The sequence below is a fragment of the Girardinichthys multiradiatus genome, chromosome 14, assembly GCF_021462225.1.
Source record: "Girardinichthys multiradiatus isolate DD_20200921_A chromosome 14, DD_fGirMul_XY1, whole genome shotgun sequence".
NCBI classification, from domain to species: domain Eukaryota; kingdom Metazoa; phylum Chordata; class Actinopteri; order Cyprinodontiformes; family Goodeidae; genus Girardinichthys; species Girardinichthys multiradiatus.
The window spans coordinates 353,521-375,887 of record NC_061807.1 but is presented as its reverse complement, the minus strand read 5'-3'; the positions used below and the strand labels follow the sequence as shown (position 1 = coordinate 375,887).

The following is a 22,367-nucleotide window of genomic DNA, read 5'->3' as shown; positions in this document are numbered from 1 at the left end:
GGCCCTTCTCCACAATCTTCCTCAGGGTCCGGTCACCTCTTCTCGTTGTGCAGTGTTTTCTGCCACACTTTTTCCTTCCCACAGACTTCCCACTGAGGTGCCTTGATACAGCACTCTGGGAACAGCCTATTCGTTCAGAAATGTATTTCCGTGTCTTACCCTCTTGCTTGAGGGTGTCAATAGTGGCCTTCTGGACAGCAGTCAGGTCGGCAGTCTTACCCATGATTGGGGTTTTGAGTGATGAACCAGGCTGGGAGTTTTAAAGGCCTCAGGAATCTTTTGCAGGTGTTTAGAGTTAACTCATTGATTCAGATGATTAGGTTCTTAGCTCATTTAGAGACCCTTTTAATGATATGCTAATTTTGTGAGATAGGAATTTTGGGTTTTCATGAGCTGTATGCCAAAATCATCCGTATTAAGACAATAAAAGACCTGAAATATTTCAGTTAGTGTGCAATGAATCTAAAATATATGAATGTTAAATTTTCATCATTACACTATGGAAAATAATTAACTTTATCACAATATGCTAATATTTTGAGAAGGACCTGTATGTCTTCCTTAAAATTTGAGGGTCGAATGATGGATTTGTTGCATTTTAGTTTTTGTTTTTTTTCCAGGATACAATGAAATGTATTTAAAAAAATATAAAGTAACCCAATATTAAGCATCTGGAAAGGCTTTGCCAAAGCCCCAACCTTAATCCTGTCAAGCCCATGAGGAGTGAATGTAAACATTTTACTTGGTTAAGGTATGCATGGAAACATGAAGGAAAAATAAAAGCACCTACTTTGACTAAAACATTTTTTTCTGGTGACTTATTGTAGCTATGAGCAAGGTCCTGGTATAATTTGTACTGGATATTTGACCACTATTGTCAGAAAAGTTGTTCAAACATTGTCCTTTGTCTTTGCTAAGAGGCATTCAACCAAATCGGGCTGTATGCATGTATTTGAACTTGTAAGTATAATTTAAATCCTATGCTCATCAGACAAAATTAACAATAAATTACCAAATTCTCACCAGCACTATATAATTTAGCAAAATGCATAATATTTTTAACAATAGTAAAGAAGAGAAACAAACACCTTCCATTAACAAACCCAAGATGAGGGTTAAATTTTTATTATTATTCTTCAGCTTTACTAAAACTCAATAGTTAGATGTTCCTTCTAAAAAGAAAATGATCCGAAATACACGTTGCAAAATGGCTTTGCAAACCGACTGTAAAATTATAACCCCGCCCCCAGACAAATTTTGATAAATTCTACCAAAGTACCAAGTACCAAGACACATTGAGGGGCACGGCAAAGTGTTAGGATGAGCAGAGGGGTTAAGGGGGGTGTGCTCAGGAGGAAGAGGAAAAGTGGCAGCTAGATTAAGTTGACATATTGAAACATGGAGAGTGAGCAAACGATTTTAGTTTCACCACGAAACGAGGTCGAGTCCCCAGTCTCTGCCTCCACCAGGGAAGGCATGACGGCAGGATTGAGGAGATTTTTTGAAGTACTCCTTCCACCGCCCGATAATGTCCCCCCACGATGTAAGCAGCTCCCCATCCCCACTGTAAACAGTGTTAGCGAAGCTTCCTTCTCCTGAGGCGGCAGACAGTTTGCCAGAATTTCTTCAAGGCCAACCAGTAGTCCATTTCTATGGCCTCACCGAACTCCTCCCAGGCCCGAGTTTTTGTCTCTCCCACCGCACGGTTTATGGCACACTTGGCCTCATGGTACCCATCAGCCACCTCAGGAGTCCCACAAGCCAACCACAGCCAAAAGAACTCCTCCACCTTGACGACATCCCTTACTGCTGGTGTCCACCACAGGGTTCAGGGATTGCCGCCACGACAGGCACCGCAGACCTTGCGGCCACAGCGACGGGTGACAGCATCGACCATTGAGGCAGAGAACTTAGTCCACTCAGACTCTATGTCTTCAACCTCCCCCAGAATCTGGCCAAAACTCTCCTGAAGGAGGGAGTTGAATACATCCCTGGCCAAGTCAAATAAAGTCAAGTCAAGTTTATTCATATAGCGCTCTTCAGTGACAAGGCATTCAAAGCGCTGTACATAGGAAAAACATTACAATGACACAGAAAATCAAGTACAGAAAGGATACTTGTAACTGTGGAGGGCAACATAGGGTGACGTATGGAGGATGTGAAGTAAGGAGAAAAGCAGTGGAAATTGAACAAGTTAAAGTCATTAATAATAGAAGTTGTGCAGAAGCTGCAAAAAGAGTGAAGAAACCAAAAGATGTTCCAGGAAAAGTTCAGCTGAGTCCAACACCAGAGTAAAGGCAGATTAGATCAGACACAGTACTGACAGTTGAAAATATTATGATGTTTATTGCTTATGTAATTAATTATTCAGATCAAATTAAGCACAAGATAGAAAAAATCTAAATAATCGTGAAAGGAGCAGAGAGGTTTTTCGGTATTAAGGATATATCCTGGGAGCACATAAATAAGAGATTAGGGGAAGAAGGGAGGGTACGAGGACTGGAAGAAAGAACAAATTGATCATCTTAAAATGGAATGATAGAAGTCTAATTTCAAATGGGCAAGAGTTTAAAGGATTTATTAAAGATTTTAAAGAAGAATTTGATATTATAAGCATTCAGGAAACTTGGCTTAAACCACATCTTGATTTTGTTATCAAAGGATATGAAAGCATTAGAAGAGATAGAGAGGGAGGATCAGGAGGAGGATGTATAATATTCATTAAAAAGGGGATTCAATTTAGAATTTTAGCTAAAGGAAAAGAGTTAGAATATATTATTATTGAAATTTGGACAATAATTGGAAAAATTAAAATAATACATTTTTATAATCCATGTAAAAGACTTTCTTTAGATCTAATGGAGGAACTTGGGAAGTATTTAGAGGGTAAAGTGATTTGGTGTGGGGATTTTAATGGACATAGCTCACTATGGAGTGATCATAATGATCAAAATGGGGGTGTAATTGAAGAAATAATGGATGTGAAAAATTTGGTAGTTTTGAATGATGGGAGAGGACCGAGAATTAATTTGAGAGAAAATACAGTGTCAGCAATTGATTTAACATTAGTTTCAGATTCTCTAGCAGGTGTTTGTTTATGGAAAGTAATCACTTCCCTATTATGACTGAATTAAAACTACATACAGGTCCTTCTCAAAAAATTAGCATATTGTGATAAAGTTTATTATTTTCTATAATGTAATGATGAAAATTTAACATTCATATATTTTAGATTCATTGCACACTAACTGAAATATTTCAGGTCTTTTATTGTCTTAATACGGATGATTTTGGCATACAGCTCATGAAAACCCAAAATTCCTATCTCACAAAATTAGCATATTTCATCCGACCAATAAAAGAAAAGTGTTTTTAATACAAAAAACATCAACCTTCAAATAATCATGTACAATTATGCACTCAATACTTGGTCGGGAATCCTTTTGCAGAAATGACTGCTTCAATGCGGCGTGGCATGGAGGCAATCAGCCTGTGGCACTGCTGAGGTCTTATGGAGGCCCAGGATGCTTCGATAGCGGCCTTTAGCTCATCCAGAGTGTTGGGTCTTGAGTCTCTCAACGTTCTCTTCACAATATCCCACAGATTCTCTATGGGGTTCAGGTCAGGAGAGTTGGCAGGCCAATTGAGCACAGTGATACCATGGTCAGTAAACCATTTACCAGTGGTTTTGGCACTGTGAGCAGGTGCCAGGTCGTGCTGAAAAATGAAATCTTCATCTCCATAAAGCTTTTCAGCAGATGGAAGCATGAAGTGCTCCAAAATCTCCTGATAGCTAGCTGCATTGACCCTGCCCTTGATAAAACACAGTGGACCAACACCAGCAGCTGACACAGCACCCCAGACCATCACTGACTGTGGGTACTTGACACTGGACTTCTGGCATTTTGGCATTTCCTTCTCCCCAGTCTTCCTCCAGACTCTGGCACCTTGATTTCCGAATGACATGCAGAATTTGCTTTCATCTGAAAAAAGTACTTTGGACCACAGAGCAACAGTCCAGTGCTGCTTCTCTGTAGCCCAGGTAAGGCGTTTCTGCCGCTGTTTCTGGTTCAAAAGTGGCTCGACCTGAGGAATGCAGCACCTGTAGCCCATTTCCTGCACATGCCTGTGCACGGTGGCTCTGGATGTTTCTACTCCAGACTCAGTCCACTGCTTCCGCAGGTCCCCCAAGGTCTGGAATCGGCTCTTCTCCACAATCTTCCTCTGGGTCCGGTCACCTCTTCTCGTTGTGCAGCGTTTTCTGCCACACTTTTTCCTTCCCACAGACTTCCCACTGAGGTGCCTTGATACAGCACTCTGGGAACAGCCTATTCATTCAGAAATTTCTTTCTGTGTCTTACCCTCTTGCTTGAGGGTGTCAATAGTGGCCTTCTGGACAGCAGTCAGGTCGGCAGTCCTACCCATGATTGGGGTTTTGAGTGATGAACCAGGCTGGGAGTTTTAAAGGCCTCAGGAATCTTTTGCAGGTGTTTAGAGTTAACTCGTTGATTCAGATGATTAGGTTCATAGCTCGTTTAGAGACCCTTTTAATGATATGCTAATTTTGTGAGATAGGAATTTTGGGTTTTCATGAGCTGTATGCCAAAATCATCCGTATTAAGACAATAAAAGACCTGAAATATTTCAGTTAGTGTGCAATGAATCTAAAATATATTAATGTTAAATTTTCATCATGACATTATGGAAAATAATGAACTTTATCACAATATGCTAATTTTTTGAGAAGGACCTGTATAGAGAAATATTGTATAAATGGGATGAAGAAATGGTGCTTTAGATCTGCAGATTGGGAAACTTTTAGGAATATTAGTGAAATAAAACTACAAAAAGTGGATATAAATGATAGTATTGATGAATTTAATCTTTCTATATGTAATGCTATTTTAGAAGCAGCTAATCAGGTTATAAGGATGGAAGGTGGGAAAAGGGAAAGAAAATTAATACCCTGGTGGACAACAGAATGTACTGGAGCTATTAAGAAACGAAATAAAGCTTTTAAGTTATTTAAAAAAAATCACAACTTTCAGAATTTGAAAGAATATAAGAAATTACAAGTGAATGTAAGAAGAACCATTAAAAATGCAAAAAGAGAATATTGGAGGAGTTTTTGTCATTTAGTGGGGAGGAAGACAGACATTTCTAATGTATGGGCAATGATTAACAGAGGATATCAGGTTATATTTTATTTCTTAAAACAGTGTAAGTTGTATAATAGGATTTAGTGTTTGTAGGGATAGGTATAAGTATGTATAGATGTCATGTGGTCCACACTCCGTACCAGTTGGTGGCGGTAATACTTCCTTTAGTTGTTTGCCAACCGTCAATGTAATAAGGAAGAAGAAGAAGAAGAAGAAGAAGACGTGGTTTTGCTCTACAAGCTCGAAGCATCGACGTTGCCGGAGTTTGGATCGAAGCCGAGTTATAACTACTCAGTAACTGTTAAAGGATCTTTTGAAGAGAAGCTAACAACAAAGATGTGGAGACAGCAGCTCAAACGGTGGCAGAGTGCAGCAGTGGGAGAGATTTCCCAAACAGCTAAAGAGGACAAAGAAGATCAGCAGCGTCTCAACATCCTGGAGGCTGATTTCAACCCTAAAGTTCTGCTGCACAGATTAGGTTTGTATGTTTTCATGTTTACAGTTTAGGAACATTTTAGGTGACTAATGGATTAGCTTCTTAAAGACCAAATGTACCCATAGACTTAAAACGTAAACGCTTCGTTACTCGGTGGGAACGACCCACGTCCGCCATTTTGATTGGTTTGTTGTTCTTCAACACTGATATAAGTTTGTTTAGAAACTAATTAAACTAAGTTGTTTTAATGAAGGAGGTTTTCTGTTGTGTCTGCCCTCTGTGTTAGAATCACCAGTTTTCATTCAGGTAGAGAAACTGTTACTTCTTTATTTCTTACATCTCACCGAGTTACACCGGATGTACAACCCCCCCCACCCCCCCCCATGCCATCTGGTCTCTCTATTACAACTTCAAAATAAGAGTCTGGCAGTGTTGTTGCAGTCTCTTCTCTGGCGGCATTGACATTCCTCCCTCCTTTATTGCAAGGTTTTCTGGGCGGTTATCTGAGGTTGCAGCTGCTTTTCTGTTGTGGGCAGGATAGAACGCAGTCTGCGACTAATGAGAATTTGTCCCGGGGATTTCAGTCCGTCCAAAGGTGTGTTCCTGTACTCTAACAAACTGAGGTATGGATCCTTTCCATCCTCCGTGGCCTTTGTGGGGATTCTTTTTGCAGTTTGGACAGTCTTTTCAGCTAAGCCGTTGCTCTGGAGGTAAGGTGGGCTTGACGTGATGTGTTGAAAACCCCAGGTGTCTGCAAACTAGTGGAATTCTCTGGAGTTGTAACTTGGCCCGTTGTCACTTATGACGTCTTCAGGAATGCCATGTCTGGCAAATATGCCTTTCATTTTGTGAATCACAGAAGCTGTGGTGATGTTATGCAGGCGTTCGATTTCAAAATACCTGCTCCTGTTGTCACAGATTACAATATAGTTCTCAGAGTTCCAGGTGAACAAGTCTGCTGCTAACTTCTGCCATGGGTTCTTAGGGATTGGCTGTGAGATCATCGGCTCCTTCTGATTGGAACTCTGGTGCGTTTGACATATGTCACAGTTACTTACCATCTCTTCTATTTGTCGACTCATGCATGGCCAAAACATGATGTCTCTTGCTCTGTGCTTGCTTTTTTCTACTCTGAAATGTCCTGTGTGTATGCGTTGCAGCATTTCTCTTCTAAGCTTGTGAGGAATTATCTTCTCACCTTTCAAGAGAATTCCATCAGCCTCTGTGATCTCATGACGGTGGTTCCAGTATTCGCTGATGAATGAGGGGCACCTTTTCCTTGTCTCCGGCCAGCCTGATCAAATTGCATCTCGAAGGCCAGACAGTTGCTCATCTTCAGCTGTTGCTGTTTTGAGGTCTCTTAGCCTATCAGTACTTACTGGCATTGTGCTCATCACAGTGTGTACTTGTGTTTCCATGTCCTCAGTTAGTGATTGGTCCTCGTCATAAGTAGAATTCCTCCACAGTTTGTCAGCGACTGGAATCTCCTAACCTGGTTTGTGAATGAGAGTGATGCTGTATTTTGCAGGGCAAGCAACATTCGTTGTAGGCGTGGTGGTGCAGAGGCCAAAGGCTTGTGAATTATTGACTCAAGTGTCTTATGGTCTGATTCAACAGTTACATGTTTTCCATATATGTATTTGTGGTAATCTTTTGCAACCGTACAGGACTGCATATAGCTCCTTCTCAATCTGAGCTTAGTTTTGCTCTGTGCTGTTGAGAAGTTTGGATGTATATGCAACTGATCGGCCTTCCTGCATGATTGTTGCACCTAAACCATGTTTTGATGCATCGACTTGCAGTGTCACTTCTTTTTTGGGGTCAAAGTAGCCTATTACTGGCCCTGGTTCGGCTGTTATTGTCTCTTTCATTTTTTCAAATGCAGTCTGGTGGGTTTTATCCCATTTAAATTCTGTGTCGTGTCGCAGGAGGTGCCTGAGTGGTGCGTTCACCTCAGCCAGATGTGGGGCAAACCTGGCAAGGTAATTCACCATGCCTAGGATCATTTCCAGCTCTGCCTCAGTTGTTGGTGACTGCATGTCACGGATTGCTTTCACCTTTAGGGGATCTGGTTTCAGTCCTTCAGCTGTGAGTTTGTGTCCAAAGTAACTGACTTCACTGATACAGATGCACTTATCTAGGTTGAGCTTTAAACCTCATTCCCTGGTCATGATCCTCTTTTGGTTTTCCAAACATTACGATGTCGTCTACCAGATCTAGCATCTAATACGCTGAAATATTTTGCTTCGGCAAGCTTGTATGTTATGTCATCAAGCGTCAGGAGAGGGTAGTGTGGCCGCATTATTGCTTTGTTCAAAGGACGTGGGTAAAAGCACACACAAAGCTTATTAGTTTTTGGTTTCTCACATATTACAAGCGCATTTACCCACTGGGTTGGCTCAGTTACTTTGCTTATTATACCATCTCTTTCCATGTTTTCTAATTCTGTTTTGAGACGCTCCCTGAGAGCAAAAGGTACTTTCCTTGGGGGACAAACTACTGGTGCTACGCTGGGGTCTATTCTGAAACTGCACTCACCCTGAAATGCACCAATGCCCTTAAATACATCAGAGTACTCACTTAATATGTCAGCTGGCTGGTTGGCAGGCTCTTTATTTGCCGTAGTAACTGTATACACCACCTGTATGAGTCCGAGGGCTCTGCAGGCTTTGTAGCCTAGGATGGGTGGGCTGTTGCAGTTTACAACATAGAACTTCTGTGAAGATGATCTGTCTTTGTATCTGCTGGGGAGTGTGCAGAAACCTTTCACATCCAACAAATGTCTGCCACAAAGCTTGTTTGTTTTTTTTCAATGGTGTGTTGGGCATGAGCCCAACAAAGTCTTTTATGGGCATGACGCTCACTTGTGCTCCAGTGTCTAATTTAAGTGTCAGTTTTGCGTTTTCTGGTCCCAGCGCTATGTCTGCATATGCACTATCCTCCTCATCCTCTTCTGCTGCCATGACTGTGTCTACAAGCAACTCTGACTCATAATCATCTTGAGCTTCTCCTACGTAGTGCAATTCTCTTTTTTTTAATTTTTTATTCTCTTCTTGTTTCTGTGCGAGTCTGCAAATTATTCTGACACCATGTTGTGTCTGCCCTCTGTGTAAGAATCACAGTGGTATCATAGTGACATTAGTTTGTTATCTTTGCATAATGAAGGAACTAACATTTGCACTATTTTTAGCAATAAGCCAAATCTAAAACTACATACTGACCCACAAATTGATGTCTTCATTCCTGGTCAGTAAAACCTTTGAGAGATTTCCTTTCTGTTTTTTTCTGTCTGCAATGAGAACCTTGGCTGCAGGCATGACAGTCCAGAAAAGCTTCATTAGCCTCTTTTTGTCCACACAAAACCTTTACCTGGAGCGAATAAGGTGTGCCTCCATGTCGACAATAGAATAACTTGTCATCTGAGGTAGAAAAGAGAAATTAATGATTTCTTTCATTATCATTGATATTGTATTGATGAAATGCATAGTATTCAAAATAACTATGCAGAACACAATAAGCTGCATATTTATGCAAAGGTTGAAATGACTATTTATTTAAAAACTAAACTAAATATGATCGTTTTGTAGCAACATGAACAACGTCATTAGTTATCAATCAATGTTTAATTTGGTGAGATCAGGAAGGAAAAACAGTTGACATACAGACCACCCCAAAGATTTTTCAACATATAAAACAGGTACTGCACTTAAAGTAAATAATGTATTTATAATGAAAACACATTGGTGCACTCTTAAGTACTCCAAACTGTTCAAGCTTCGGGTGAAACTGTAGTAACCAAAATATATCTGAACTAACCCACTCCTAAATTTTACTCTGAGGACGAAGATCAATAACCAAACTTAATATCAATTTAAATACACAAATACAGTTTAATTATACAGTAAATTATTGAAAACCGAATAGTTAAAAGTTTTAAATATAACACCCCAAATCAAAAGATCAGTAGGAAGTATATTACTACCTTTTGTTGATACTAAATCAGATTAAAACAACATTTTGAGTTCTGAAGTCAACTTGACATCACAAATAACATCCCTATCAAAAATTTTCCATATGGGATTTTCATTCTGGACTCTAAGCTACCACAGGTCACCAAAATTGGACATTCAAAGCTATTTTATTCATATGTCATTATTCTGTTGCATGTGGTTAAATGACTTGAAAATCAACGCAAATAAATTCTAAAATATGTTTTTTTAATCTTAGCTTCTGATTTTTATGACTTTATGACAAATGTTTAGTCTGATAACAAACATAAACACATCACTTTATTTTCTAAATGACTGGTAATCACAACCCACGCTAATCCTCATTCATCCCATTTATAATTCCATTACAAATTTTTGTAAAACAATACCTTTGTCACAACAACAAATAATTACAGTAGTAAAATGCAGCATTGAGTGTAACTATTAACCCACCTCAAACAATTAAGCTTTTTGCTTTTCTCCAAAAATTTGACTGCTGGGTAGATGAAAAGTTCCATTGATCTTAGAGTTGAAAATGTCTGATCCATGTCTCAAAACTCGAACGCAAACCTCTGCTATTGCACTTTAAAAGGACTTGTAATTAGCAGGTAAGTGTTTTGACCAAGAACAAGTAATGCTAATCAGTATTTCACAATAAAACAACGCAAAGTAATAGTAAAATATCACATTTATTAAAAGTAAAAATATTCATAAGGAGGAAATTAATTTCGAATGTAGTGGTACCTGATTAATAAAATGACATTTGATGCAATTTAACGATAAACTTACATGAATGTATTCCAATTAGCAGAATGAAATGCTATTTTAAGGCCATTTTGGCGATTTCTTTAAATGTGTGACCGAAAACCTTCATCAAGATCAGTAAAATGCATTTTTAGGCAGAAATGGAATTTAGTTGGGTAGAAAATAAGCCATACTCAAATTTTGGCAGAGAAAAAAAACGATTTTGGGTCAATTTTCTGTGTAGGAAGCGTTGTGTTCAGTAAGATCGGGTAAAATATAATCTCTCAAAGCTGTACAGAGCCATTTTATGCAGAAATCTTATTCCATGGCTCATGAAATAAGCCAAGATGTATTTTTGGCAAGTGAAACACCCCTATATTGTCCATTTGGGGATTTATTTCAGCATGGGAGGGTCTGTACTCAGCAAGATCTATTAAATATGATCTCCCTGAATGATATAAAGCAATTAAATGCAGAAATTACATTTCATGGGTCATAGAAGAAGCCATGATCAATTTCTGGCAATGGAAATAGCCCTACATTTTTCATTTGGGGAACTCTTTCAGTGTAGAAGGGGTTGTGTTCAGTGAGATCAGTAAAATATAATTCTTCAGAATGAAACAGTCATATCAGGTAGAAATTGCATGTCAGTGGTCAGGAAATAGGCCATAATCAATTTGTGGCAGAGGACAAAACCCAGATTTTTGGCTGTTTTAGCTATTTTGGACAGAGTGCATTCAGTGAGATCTTTGAAATACATTTACTCAGAGTAAAGCATAGTAATATAAGGCAGAAATGGCATTTCATGGGTCTGAAATTATTGGCCATAATCAATTTTAGCAGAGAACAACATTAATTTTTGGTCAGTTGGGAATTAATGGCTTCAGTGAGATCGGTAAAATATAATTCCTCTGAGTAGAACACAGTAGGTAATCTCGTAATTTGGCAACGTTTTCATTGTGTACAGTGTTAAGGTAGGTAGGACGAGGTAGAAGCTCAAGCAGACAAAGAACCCATCTTCCCTCTTCTTCTCTCTACTCTCCCCTTGTACACCACCTAGTGGTAGACACAACATTCCCTCCTTACTTGAAAAGACTGCATGTACCCATTTAACATATGACTGAACATCAACCTCATTCAACGATTTGGTTGTCACACAGATCTCCTTAACTGTAATCAAAGTAGGTGGTTGCTTAAGTACACCCAACCAACCAACTTTTAAACTCTAACACTTGAAGTTACTATGGAACAGAATTGCCAAATGTAGCTATTGTACAAATAAAATCCAGGTATTTGTAACCAATTAGTACCATGAGAATTAGTCCACCTGGACCCTAAACATGTGACACACAATCATTTATGTATTTATGTATTAATATTTCTTTTAACCTGGTTGAAACTCCTTGAACCACACATGTCAAGCAGCAGCTCTAACACTTTTCCTTTGAGCCACAGGATCATGCTTTTCAGGTTTTGTCGTTTTCCATGGGATACCTGCAGAATAACGTGAAAGTCTGGCAGCATTCTACATTTTATTGTCACTGAGTACATAAGTACTTCCTCCAATCTGCTTTTCAACAAACAGCAGTGGAGTAAATCTTGATGAGCCTTTGCGAACACGATCAGGTCTTTTTACCTTCACCATATCTCCAGGTTTGAATGTTGGTGTCTTTGCTCCACGGCGTTGGTCAGTATACTGTTTAGACTTCTCTTGTTTCTGTTTAACTGTTTCTTGCACTGTAGTGCATTTTCTGCTGTTCTCCGGACTTGGAAAGATGTTCACTTTTGTTTTCATCCTCCTGTTGTGCAGTAGTTCTGATGTAGAAACTCCAGTTGTTATGTGGCGTTGCTCTGTAATTTTGTAGGTAATCAGTCACTGTAGTTTTCCAGTCTTTCTGCATGTGTTCACCAGTTAGGATTGTTTCCTTCAGAACTCTATTCCATCTTTCAACAGCACCATTGCACTGTGGATGGTACACACTTGTACACAGATGAGATATAGTGAGAATAGTCCAGTAACGTTATAGCGAATCTGCATGAAGAAGCAGCAGTTTCAAAGGGACCCACAATATCCAGAGCCACTTTCTCCCATGGTCTGTTCGGCAGGGCAATGGGTTGGAGAGGAGCAGGAGCAGTTTGAGCAGATTTGTCATTCATTTGGCAGGTAGTACATGAAGAAATAACAGACTGGACCATTTTGTCCACTTGAGGCCACCAGTAGAGGTCACAAAGTCTCTGTTTTGTGCGAACAACATCTTGATGTGTTTCATGTGCCAGATGAATGACAGTAGCACGTAAAGCAACAGGAATGATGTATCGATGTTCACCTCTCATGACCAGATCCTGAGATGCAGAAAGTTCATTCCTGAGGTAGTAGTATGGTATTAAGACAGGGTGCACCTCCTTCTCGCTCTTTGGCCAGACCTCTATCTGTCCACGGAGGAGTGTGAGTTCATGGCATTGAGAGGAAGCCAAAGTGAACTCAGCGACAGACAAAGCTGACACAATGGATGCAACCATGTCAGGTTCATCTACAGGAGTAGAGTCATTAGGAAGTGGCAACTGTGACAGTCTGCAGCCTGATTTTGTGATCCAGGCCTGTATTCCAAATCGTAGATGACGCACAGTAAACGTGCAGACCAGCGTGTGCCCTTCATTCCAGCACACCCAATGCCTTTGGTAGCGAGTAGCGTTGTCAGTGTCTGATGATCAGTTCTTAGTGTGAAACGTCTGCCCCAGAGGTAAGACCTCCAATTTTCCACGGCCCACACACTAGGAAGAGCCTCCTTTTCCACTGTAGAGTACTTTTGTTATGTAGGGGTCAGAGTTCTAGATGCAAATGCCACAGTTCGTTCAGTTTTATCTGGATGTATTTGGGTCAACACACCACCCAGTCCGTAGTCTGAAGCGTCTGTGGTGACAATGGTTGGGAGAGATGGGTCAAAAAGAGCCAGAACAGGACTGTTCAGTAAAAGCCCTTTTAGTTCCTTAAAGCTTTTATCAGCCCCTTCATCTCATATGAAACCAGAGTCAACAGCTTCTCTCAGTAGAACCCGCATTGGTTCCACTACTGTGGCAAAATTGGGAAGGAATTTACTGTACCAGGAGATTAAACCCAGGAAGGAGCACAGAGATGGTGGATCATGTGGTGTTAGGGCATCACGGACAGCTGCACTATGGTCTGGATCAGGAAAGATGCCATCTTTGGAAATGATGTGGCCAAGAAATCTGAGGCTTGACTGCCTAAATGTACATTTTTGCATGTTCAGTGTCAGACCTGCATCCGTAAGACGCTGAAGCACAGCACGCAGGTGTCTGTCATGTTCCTCTAGAGAAGATCCTGCAACAATTACATCATCCAAGTAATTGTGCACACCAGGTAGCCCTTTAAGCACAGTTTCCATAATTGTTTGGAATGCAGATGGAGCAGAGGCCAACCCGTAGGGAACACGGCAGTAGCAGAAAAGTCCTTTGTGTGTAATAAAAGCCATGAGGTCCCAACTGTAGTAGAAGTTGATGGTATGCAGATGCCAGATCTATGGTGGACAAAACACAGGCACCCCTGAGCTCACTGAAAAGCTAATTCATATGGGGCAAAGGGTGACTGTCGGCAACAATCCCTTTATTAGGTTCTCTTAGGTCAACACATAGTCTTGGTCTGCCTTCTTTTCTTGTCGTTACCAGAATAGGAGAAATCCAGGGAGAAGCATCAATTTGTTCGATAATGCCCCCCTTCAGAAGCAGATCCAGCTCCTCGTACTGCAAATGGAAGACGTCGGAGTTTTTGCTGAACTGGGACTGCATCCTCACGTACTTTAACTTTGTGCACAAACCCAGCAACACAGCCAATAGAAGCAGAGTCTGTTTTTGTTAGCAACACAGGTGCAGCAGAAGAAGCATGTTCAGGAGGTGGAACATGGATTGAATCGTAGCTAATTGTCCATTTCAGTGCTTTTATTAGATCCATTCCGAGTAATGCAGATCCTCCTTGAACCACATACAAAGAAGCAGGAGCAGTGTTGTTGTCAAGGGTAACTGTGGCTTCCAAACATCCTATTGCAGGAATGTCTTCTTTCAAGTAAGTGACTAATTTCACATGAGGTGCAGTTAGACGACTCTCAGGAAAATGTCTGTTGTACAGAGTCTCTGGTATGATAGAAACTGATGATCATGTATCAATCAGTAGTTCACAGTCAGTAGACTCCCCTGACGCAGCTTCTTTAATGTTCACTTTGCAAAGCAGTCTATCAGTAGTGTTAACGTCCTTTGCGGTCATCAGGAGCACAACCTCTTCAGGCATTACCTCTATAACTTGTTTAGCTGAGCGGCAAACTTTAGAAAAATGTCCAGTCTTACCACAGCTGTTACATTTTGCTGCGGCTGCAGGGCAGTCGCCAAGTGATTTGTCGATCCACAGCGATAACAGGCTCGCGCTGTCTGCTGCACTGTGCGCGTGTGGCTATTTTTAGAAACGGCTTGCTGGTTTCTATACTTGCATTGAGTAAGTCCGCGCTGGGCAACCATGTGAACAGCAGTAGATCCACTGAGAAGTTTGGATGACTGAATAGCATGTTCCACTTGACACGCCAGCATGATAGCGGTGTCAAACGTTAGCGAACTTTCCAATAAAAGTCTGTTTCTCACCTCCAGTGCATAAGCCTTCTCAAAAAGCTGATCCCGTAGCAGCTCATCTTCCATTGTTCCATAAGCACATGTGATAGCCAACTCACGTAAAGCAGCCATGTATTGAGGCACAGTCTCATCCGCCATCTGCGTTCTCTGTCGGAATTGGTGTCTTGCCACAACAGCGTTCACCTTCGGAGCAAACTGTAGTTCTAACGCCGTCATCGCCTCATTATATGAAGTGTCAACATTAGCCAAGGTGTAAAATAACCGTTGTCCCTCGAACCCAAGTGCATGAATTAGTAGAGCACGGCGTCTAGCATCGGACCAGGAATTTCCAGTAGCATGAATAGCCGTTAAGTAGTTCTTGAACATCTTTCTCCACGTGGAAAACGGAACCGTAGGTTCTCCACTGCAGGGCAGGAACGGTGCAGGCATGGGTACAGACGTCATTGTCGCCAATTGTTAAGTTTGGTAGGTAGGACGAGGTAGAAGCTCAAGCAGACAAAGAACTCTTCACAGCGTTTATTCATAACTCACTGAGCAGTACAGTAACATCAGTTATTACATTCCTCCATCTTTCCTCTTCTTCTCTCTACTCTCTACTCTCCCTTTGTACACCACCTAGTAGTAGACACAACACACAGCACTACCTGTTGTATTTTATTTATTTATTTTTAATAAATAAATAAAAACCCTTTACTGTAACTTCGACCATAGAAATATACCTGTTTTATAGGTGTTAATATTGTTTGACTTTAAGAACTAAACCACCGAGAAAGAACCCCCTTATACAAAACATTCGACAGGCTTGATATACTCCTGCAGCCAGCTCCTCCTCCTCCACTCGCTGCTCGCTCCTCTGCAGGATGCGCCCGGTCTTACCCGATCAGTTTTTGGCAGATCATCACTTTATGGCACAATGCTGGTAAGAAGCACAGACAGGATGCTTGAATAACGTTAGGGTCCTTTAATCATTGAACAGATGACATACAGCAGCCCTAATATTTACATACATTAGAATATGTATGTGTGGTCTAGAAAAGAAATCAAACAAAATCAGAAATATACTCTTTGCAATACTAATAAAACTACCTGGCATAAATAAATGCAACTTTTACATTCTACATAGGATGACTAACTTAATATAACCTGTACTTAAAGAATCATGACTCCTATGCATAACCTAGCCGACACGGCAAACACAGCACCGGATGTTATTAGCTTTAGCATGTAGCTTCTACTGCTAATCAGTCTCGAATATAACAGAAATAACATCAATTGGTATCAAAACCAAACTATACATTACACATATATGTATTGGAAAATGCTTGATAATTTTCCATGCAGCTCTTATCATGTTAAACATACGTTTCGTCAGCTATGCTCAAAACTAAGAGCGCACTTACCAGTGTTCACCACTAGAGTTCTCCCTACACCTTACTATAAACTAAACATTTCTCAGAGCTACAAACTCACTGCCTTTTCAACATTGACAAATATGCGTTTCCCGTCAGTTTTGACTGTGGTCAAGTGACCAACAGTCAGAAATTCGTAGTCACGTCAGTCGACGTTTGCGCTCTGTTAAAGATTAGTCTTGCACATACTAGGGTGCGTTGTGGGAATAGAGCAGAGCAGTGTTATGCCGAAAGTGCATGCCTGCCGAAATTTGAATGCCCTGTCGGGGGATCTTGCATCTCTCTAAAAACCCGCATATTATTGACAAAAATGGCCTGAAATATGTCCAACAAGGAATCTTCTAAAAATGTTCGTAAGAATGGCATGTTTGTTCACTATGTTTTTGGCAGTTACTTAAAAAAATTACGGTTTTCTTACCTTTCTATCTGAACCCGTTTGAGTCGAATGTTTTAAACTCTGTTTAAACTCCGAAGGTGAAAGAAGGAAATCCTAGAAACCTGTTAAATGTGGGATTTATATGACACTTCCTAGTCGGAAATAACACCAAGTTTTTTTACTTTATTACCGGAGGTTAATTTAATGCCATCCAAATTACGTGATTGACTAAGCAGTTTCTTTTTTAAAGACTCTGGTCCAAAGACAACACCTTCTGTCTTTCTGTCTGTCTGAGTTTAAAAGCAGAAAATTTAAGGTCATCCAAGTTTTTGTGTCTTTAACACATGCTTGTCTATCAACTGGTTGGGCTCATCAGGATTTATGGATAAGTATAGCTGAGTATCATCAGCATAAGAGTGAAAATGTATCCCATGCTGCTGTTGTAGAAAAATTCGCATCCAGAGACTGATGATTGTCACTCAGAATCAGCTTTATTTTAATTTTGCAAGAGAGAAGGATTTTACAGCCTTGGAGATGTGCTCAGTAGTGCTGCCTAATCATTCTGACCAGACAAAGCAAAAGTTATCCTATAAGCTACAACAGTTTTCAAGGTGACTCATGAGACCTGTTGTCCCAGACATAATCTTAACAGTGTGGCATACATATTATCTCACACAGCTGCAAGCAGAAGGCTTAAATAAGAGAAGAATGGAACAACACAGAGGGGTTCTAATACTTTTGTCAATTCCTGTAGAGTATCAAGGAGCAAATCAAGCAAGGCACTAAAATTTCTATAACACTGCCTGATAATTGTACCTATTGGAAGCACATATATAGTAAAGAGAATTGGCCCAAGTACTGAACCCTGTGGTACTCCACAGTTAACCCTGGAGTTTGAAGATGACTCATCATTTACATGAACAAACTGGAATCTGTCAGATAAGTAAGATTGAAACCAGCCTAGCGCTGTTCCCCTGATCCCTACAGCATATTCTAGCCTTTCTAAGAGAATATTGTGATTGACTGTATCAAATGGAGCACTGAGATCTAACAGGACCAGTACAGACATAAGTCCATTATCTGAGGCCATAATAATATCATTAGTGACTTTCAGCAGAGCTGTTTCAGTGCTATGATGAGCTCTGAAGCCTGACTGAAACTATTCAAACTGATCATTGCTGTGTAAATGCTCACACACTTGAATAGCAGCCATTTTCTCAAGAATGTTTGATGAGAATGGTAGATTGGATATAGGTCTGTAACTTATTTAGTCATCTTGATCAAGAGATGGTTTCTAAAGTTAAGGTTTAACTACAGCTACCTTAAACCAGAGGTCTTTCTAGGGGCACCTGGCTTTGACTGGTTTACGTTGAAATGATTCCCTTTCCACTTCAGGATTATGGTTGCAGCAGCGCTCACTGGAACTTTCAGAAGCTTAGAAATGCAGCTGTAACCATTGCGATTAGTATGTTTTGCAATAGTAAGAACTCTTTGTGAAGGTCTCTTTGCTTTTACCAATGGTAATTACATCAAATATTTTAATGTAATCAAAGCACCTAATTATATCTTTATTAAAAAGTGACTCAGTCCAGGCTGAAGTCAAAAAACTTTCTAATGTGCATGATGTTTCATTGTTTCCTGCAGATGTTAAGCAGATGCTGAAGGTTGAAGAAGAAGCTCCTGTAAACCACAGACCTTTTGCTGACCTACATGACCCAAAGATCCACCACATAAAGGAGGAACAGGAAGAGGTCTACACCAGTCTGGGGGGAGAGCAGCTCAATGGGAAGGAGGAGATTGATGCCATCAGGTTTCCAGTCACTGCTACTCTCATAAAGAGTGAGGATGATAAACAGTCCCCTCTACTCTCACAGCTTTATCAAGACCAAATTATAGGTAGAGCGCTTCCAGAAGATATTGATGGAGAAGAATCCATCAAGATACAAGATCATGGAGATGGTTCCATTTCCTCAGAAACTGAAGACACTGAGAAGGATGAAAAGGCCGATGATGTAAGGCACCCCGTCTCTGAGCTCAAACACTTGTCAGACTCTGGACAGAAATCTAAGGACATGGACAATGACTGGAAGGACAGCAGAGCTCCTGAGTCAGATGGAAACATTAACAAACCTTTTAGCTCCCCTGAGTTTGCTGAACAATTTGTTCACCGTGGCTTTTTTCAGAAAGACATGATAAATTCAGAAATAGGATCCTTAAGCTCGCTGGATTTGAAGAGATGTTTCACAGAGAAGAAAAATGTGGAATCGTCTATGAAAGTCCAGACAGGAGTGAAGTTTAGCTGTGAAGACTGTGGTAAAACCTTTATTGGAAAATGCACTTTAAACATACATAAGAGAATCCACACTGGAGAGAGACCTTTCTGTTGCGATCTATGTGGACAAAGATTTAACCAAAAAACTAATTTAAACACACACATGAGAGTCCACACTGGACAGAAACCTTTCTGTTGTGATCTATGTGGACAAAGATTTAAGCAAAAAACTAATTTAAACACACACCTGAGAATCCACACTGGACAGAAATCTTTCTGTTGTGATCTATGTGGAAAAAGATTTAGCCGTAAAGGAAGTTTAAACAAACACATGAGAATCCACACTGGACAGAAACCTTTCTGGTGTGATCTATGTGGACAAACATTTAACAGAAAACATCATTTAAACACACACATCAGAATCCACACTGGTCAGAAACCTTTCTGTTGTGATCTATGTGGACAAAGATTTACTGAAAAAGGAAGTTTAAACAGACACATCAGAATCCACACTGGTCAGAAACCTTTCTGTTGTGATCTATGTGGACAAAGATTTACTGAAAAAGGAAGTTTAAACACACACATGAGAATCCACACTGGACAGAAACCTTTCTGTTGTGATCTATGTGGACAAAGATTTAACCAAAAAGAAAGTTTAAACACACACATGAGAATCCACACTGGACAGAAACCTTTCTGTTGTGATCTATGTGGACAAAGATTTAACAGAAAACATCATTTAAACAGACACATGAGAATCCACACTGGACAGAAACCTTTCTGTTGTGACCTATGTGGACAAAGATTTAACCAAAAAGGACATTTAAACAGACACATGAGAATCCACACTGGACAGAAACCTTTCTGTTGTGATCTATGTGGACAAAGATTTACTGAAAAAGGAAGTTTAAACACACACATGAGAATCCACACTGGACAGAAACCTTTCTGTTGTGATTTATGTGGACAAAGATTTAGCCAAAAAGGAAATTTAAAGAAACACATGGAAATCCACACTAGAGAGGAAAGTGGTTAAGGTTTAAATGCTCAAACAGATTACGGTCGCTGCAAAATGTTTTGATGTGAAGTGCAAGGCCTGCGGTGGGAATACATCTAATCTGAGGAAACACCTAGTTAAGCACCAGATTTTTGTCAACGCTGAAGGGTGCCCAATTTTTGTCAGCCTCAGATATATGGCTAGAACTCCTTCATTCAGCACCGCTAACACGCCTGCTAATGGATGCAATTTGTGCAATAAATTTGTGCCTTATTAAGAAAACAAAAACTGCGTAGTTAAGGGTTTTCATCTTGAAATGTTTGAAACACCTGAGATGTTACAATACCAACAGCTGGATGTTGTTTTGATATATTCAATAAAGTTTATATATAGAATAATACATACACTACTGGTCAAAAGTTTTAGATACACTTTCTCACTTAATGGGTTTCTTTATTTTTCATGACTATATAAATTGTAGATTCTCACCAAAAGCAACAACACTTTGAAGGAACACATATAGAGTTATATAGTAAACAAAAAATGTGAAATAACTAAACATTTTTATATTTTAGGTTACAGCTTTATTTTAGATTTACAGCTTCTATAAAAGCTATAATTTGTCTATATTAGATTCTTCCAAATAGCCTCCCTTTGCTGTGATTACTGCTTTTCTCTCGTAACATTCTCTCCATGAGCTTCATGAGGTGGTCACCTGAAATGGTTTTCCAAAGAGTCTTGAAAGAACTTACCAGAGGTTCATTGAGAGACGACCAAAGGTTAATACTTCAGTCATCACAGCAAAGGGCGGCTACTTTAGGCAATCTAAAATATAAAACATATTTAAGGTTTTTTAACAATTTTTCATTTGCTGCATGAATCCATATGTGTTCATTCACAGTTTTGATGCCTTTAGTGAGAATCTACGTACAATGGAAATCATCATAAATATAAAAAACATTGAAAGAGAAAGTGGTTCTAATATTCGACCGGTAGTGAATGTTAAATGGAAAATTGAGATTTTATTTTATAACATTTAATGCCACATAACACACATAAAAGTACCGAAAATTGGTACCAGCGAGTACCGGTCTAAATTCTCAAGTACCGAATCAGTTCAGATGTGAAATGTACTCATCCCTAGTCAGGAGAGGGTGATCAGACTGGATTTAGATGTCTTGTCATTTTCGAATGAATATATTTTGGAGCGTTACCGTTTTTTGCCACAGTCAATGTATCTGAATAATATTCTCAGCCCACACATTGCTCCTATGACACAACGACTGCACGTCGTTTTTATGCCAACAGCAGCTTTTTGTATAATATAGGTGACGCAGAAAATCCTTCAATGGCAACTGTATGTCGTGCTGTCAGGGATGTTGCTGTTGCTCTTAAACTGTTACTGTACAGCTGAGGTGTCCATGGTGTCAATTGCAAACATTCAGTGAAGTCAGGTTGTCCTCCTTAGCAGAGTGTTGCGTGTCCCTACCTGCCACACAAGACACCAGGGTTTAATTCTGTGTAAAAAGTGTAATTGTGGTTTATGTCATCAGACATGCCTAGCTTAGGTTTAGTTCAAGTTTAACTGTGATTCTAGATGGGAGCCTCCACCACTCCCTAACACACAGACACACAAGAATAATGAAAGAAGAATTTCACAGAACTGCAGGAATCTGTGAAAGCAGTAATTTAGTTGCTATCACATTTTGAGACTTCAAGCATTATCTATTAATATATTTCTGGGTTTCAAGGCATCATTCGCTGCATACATAGCAGTTACATTCACTACTCCTTCACTGAATGAAGGAGATTGTTTTATTTGTTTTATATGATATTGCACCGTTTATCATCTCCTCAACGAGTGTTAACATTAATTCTCTCATCTGACTATGCTGCACCTCTCATTTAATTAATCTGAGTATGCTTTGTTAATACCCACACAGTTTGTTCAAATGTATCTTTAATGTTTCCTGTGTTTTATTCTTTACTATACAGCCTCTTCAAACTTTTTGTGACTCCTGTTTTTCCCGATTGGGTCTTATAGCATCTATTCTGGTAACCTTTTCTATGGTTCTAGTAATGTATGAACCTGGATGCTTTCATTGTCTTTTGCTTTGTTTCTGACACACCCAAATTTCCCCCATTGTGGGACAATAAAGGATGTTCTACCCTATTCTTCATTAAAAGCTTATTTAAATTCCCTTCAAGTGGGGCAGTCTATAGCGGTTGAGGAATAAGACGTGTTTGGCGTGGGCTCTGGCTCCAATCATCTGTTTTACACATTTCCGTTTATATATTCTTGCTACATTGACTTTTTGAGGCATCTTAACTCGACTGTTGAGTGAATTTATTC

General features: G+C 39.8%; 1 protein-coding gene across 2 annotated transcripts; it reads left to right on the top strand.

The window, feature by feature from the left end:
- Positions 1–5,582: 5,582 nt before the first annotated feature.
- On the top strand, positions 5,583–20,767 carry LOC124880272 (zinc finger protein OZF-like). 2 transcript variants are annotated; one of them, XM_047385306.1, is made up of 3 exons: positions 5,583–5,637; positions 18,390–19,768; positions 19,937–20,767. In XM_047385306.1, the coding sequence occupies exons 2-3, from the start codon at positions 18,401–18,403 to the stop codon at positions 20,051–20,053; spliced, it is 1,485 nt and encodes a 494-aa protein (XP_047241262.1). In that variant the 5' UTR covers positions 5,583–5,637; positions 18,390–18,400; the 3' UTR covers positions 20,054–20,767. The 2 variants fall into 2 exon arrangements, with proteins under 2 accessions (XP_047241262.1, XP_047241261.1); XM_047385305.1 differs by lacking the exon at positions 5,583–5,637 and adding an exon at positions 11,830–12,015.
- The last annotated feature ends 1,600 nt before the right edge of the window (positions 20,768–22,367 follow it).

Excerpts from the sequence above, each read along its gene's own strand:
- LOC124880272 (XM_047385305.1), top strand. The coding sequence starts at position 11,988 with ATGTTGGTGTCTTTGCTCCACGGCGTTG. Across the intron at positions 12,016-18,389 it reads GTCTTTGCTCCACGGCGTTG|ATGTTAAGCAGATGCTGAAG; the intron begins GTCAGTATACTG and ends TGTTTCCTGCAG. Across the intron at positions 19,769-19,936 it reads AACATCATTTAAACAGACAC|ATGAGAATCCACACTGGACA; the intron begins ATGAGAATCCAC and ends TTAAACACACAC.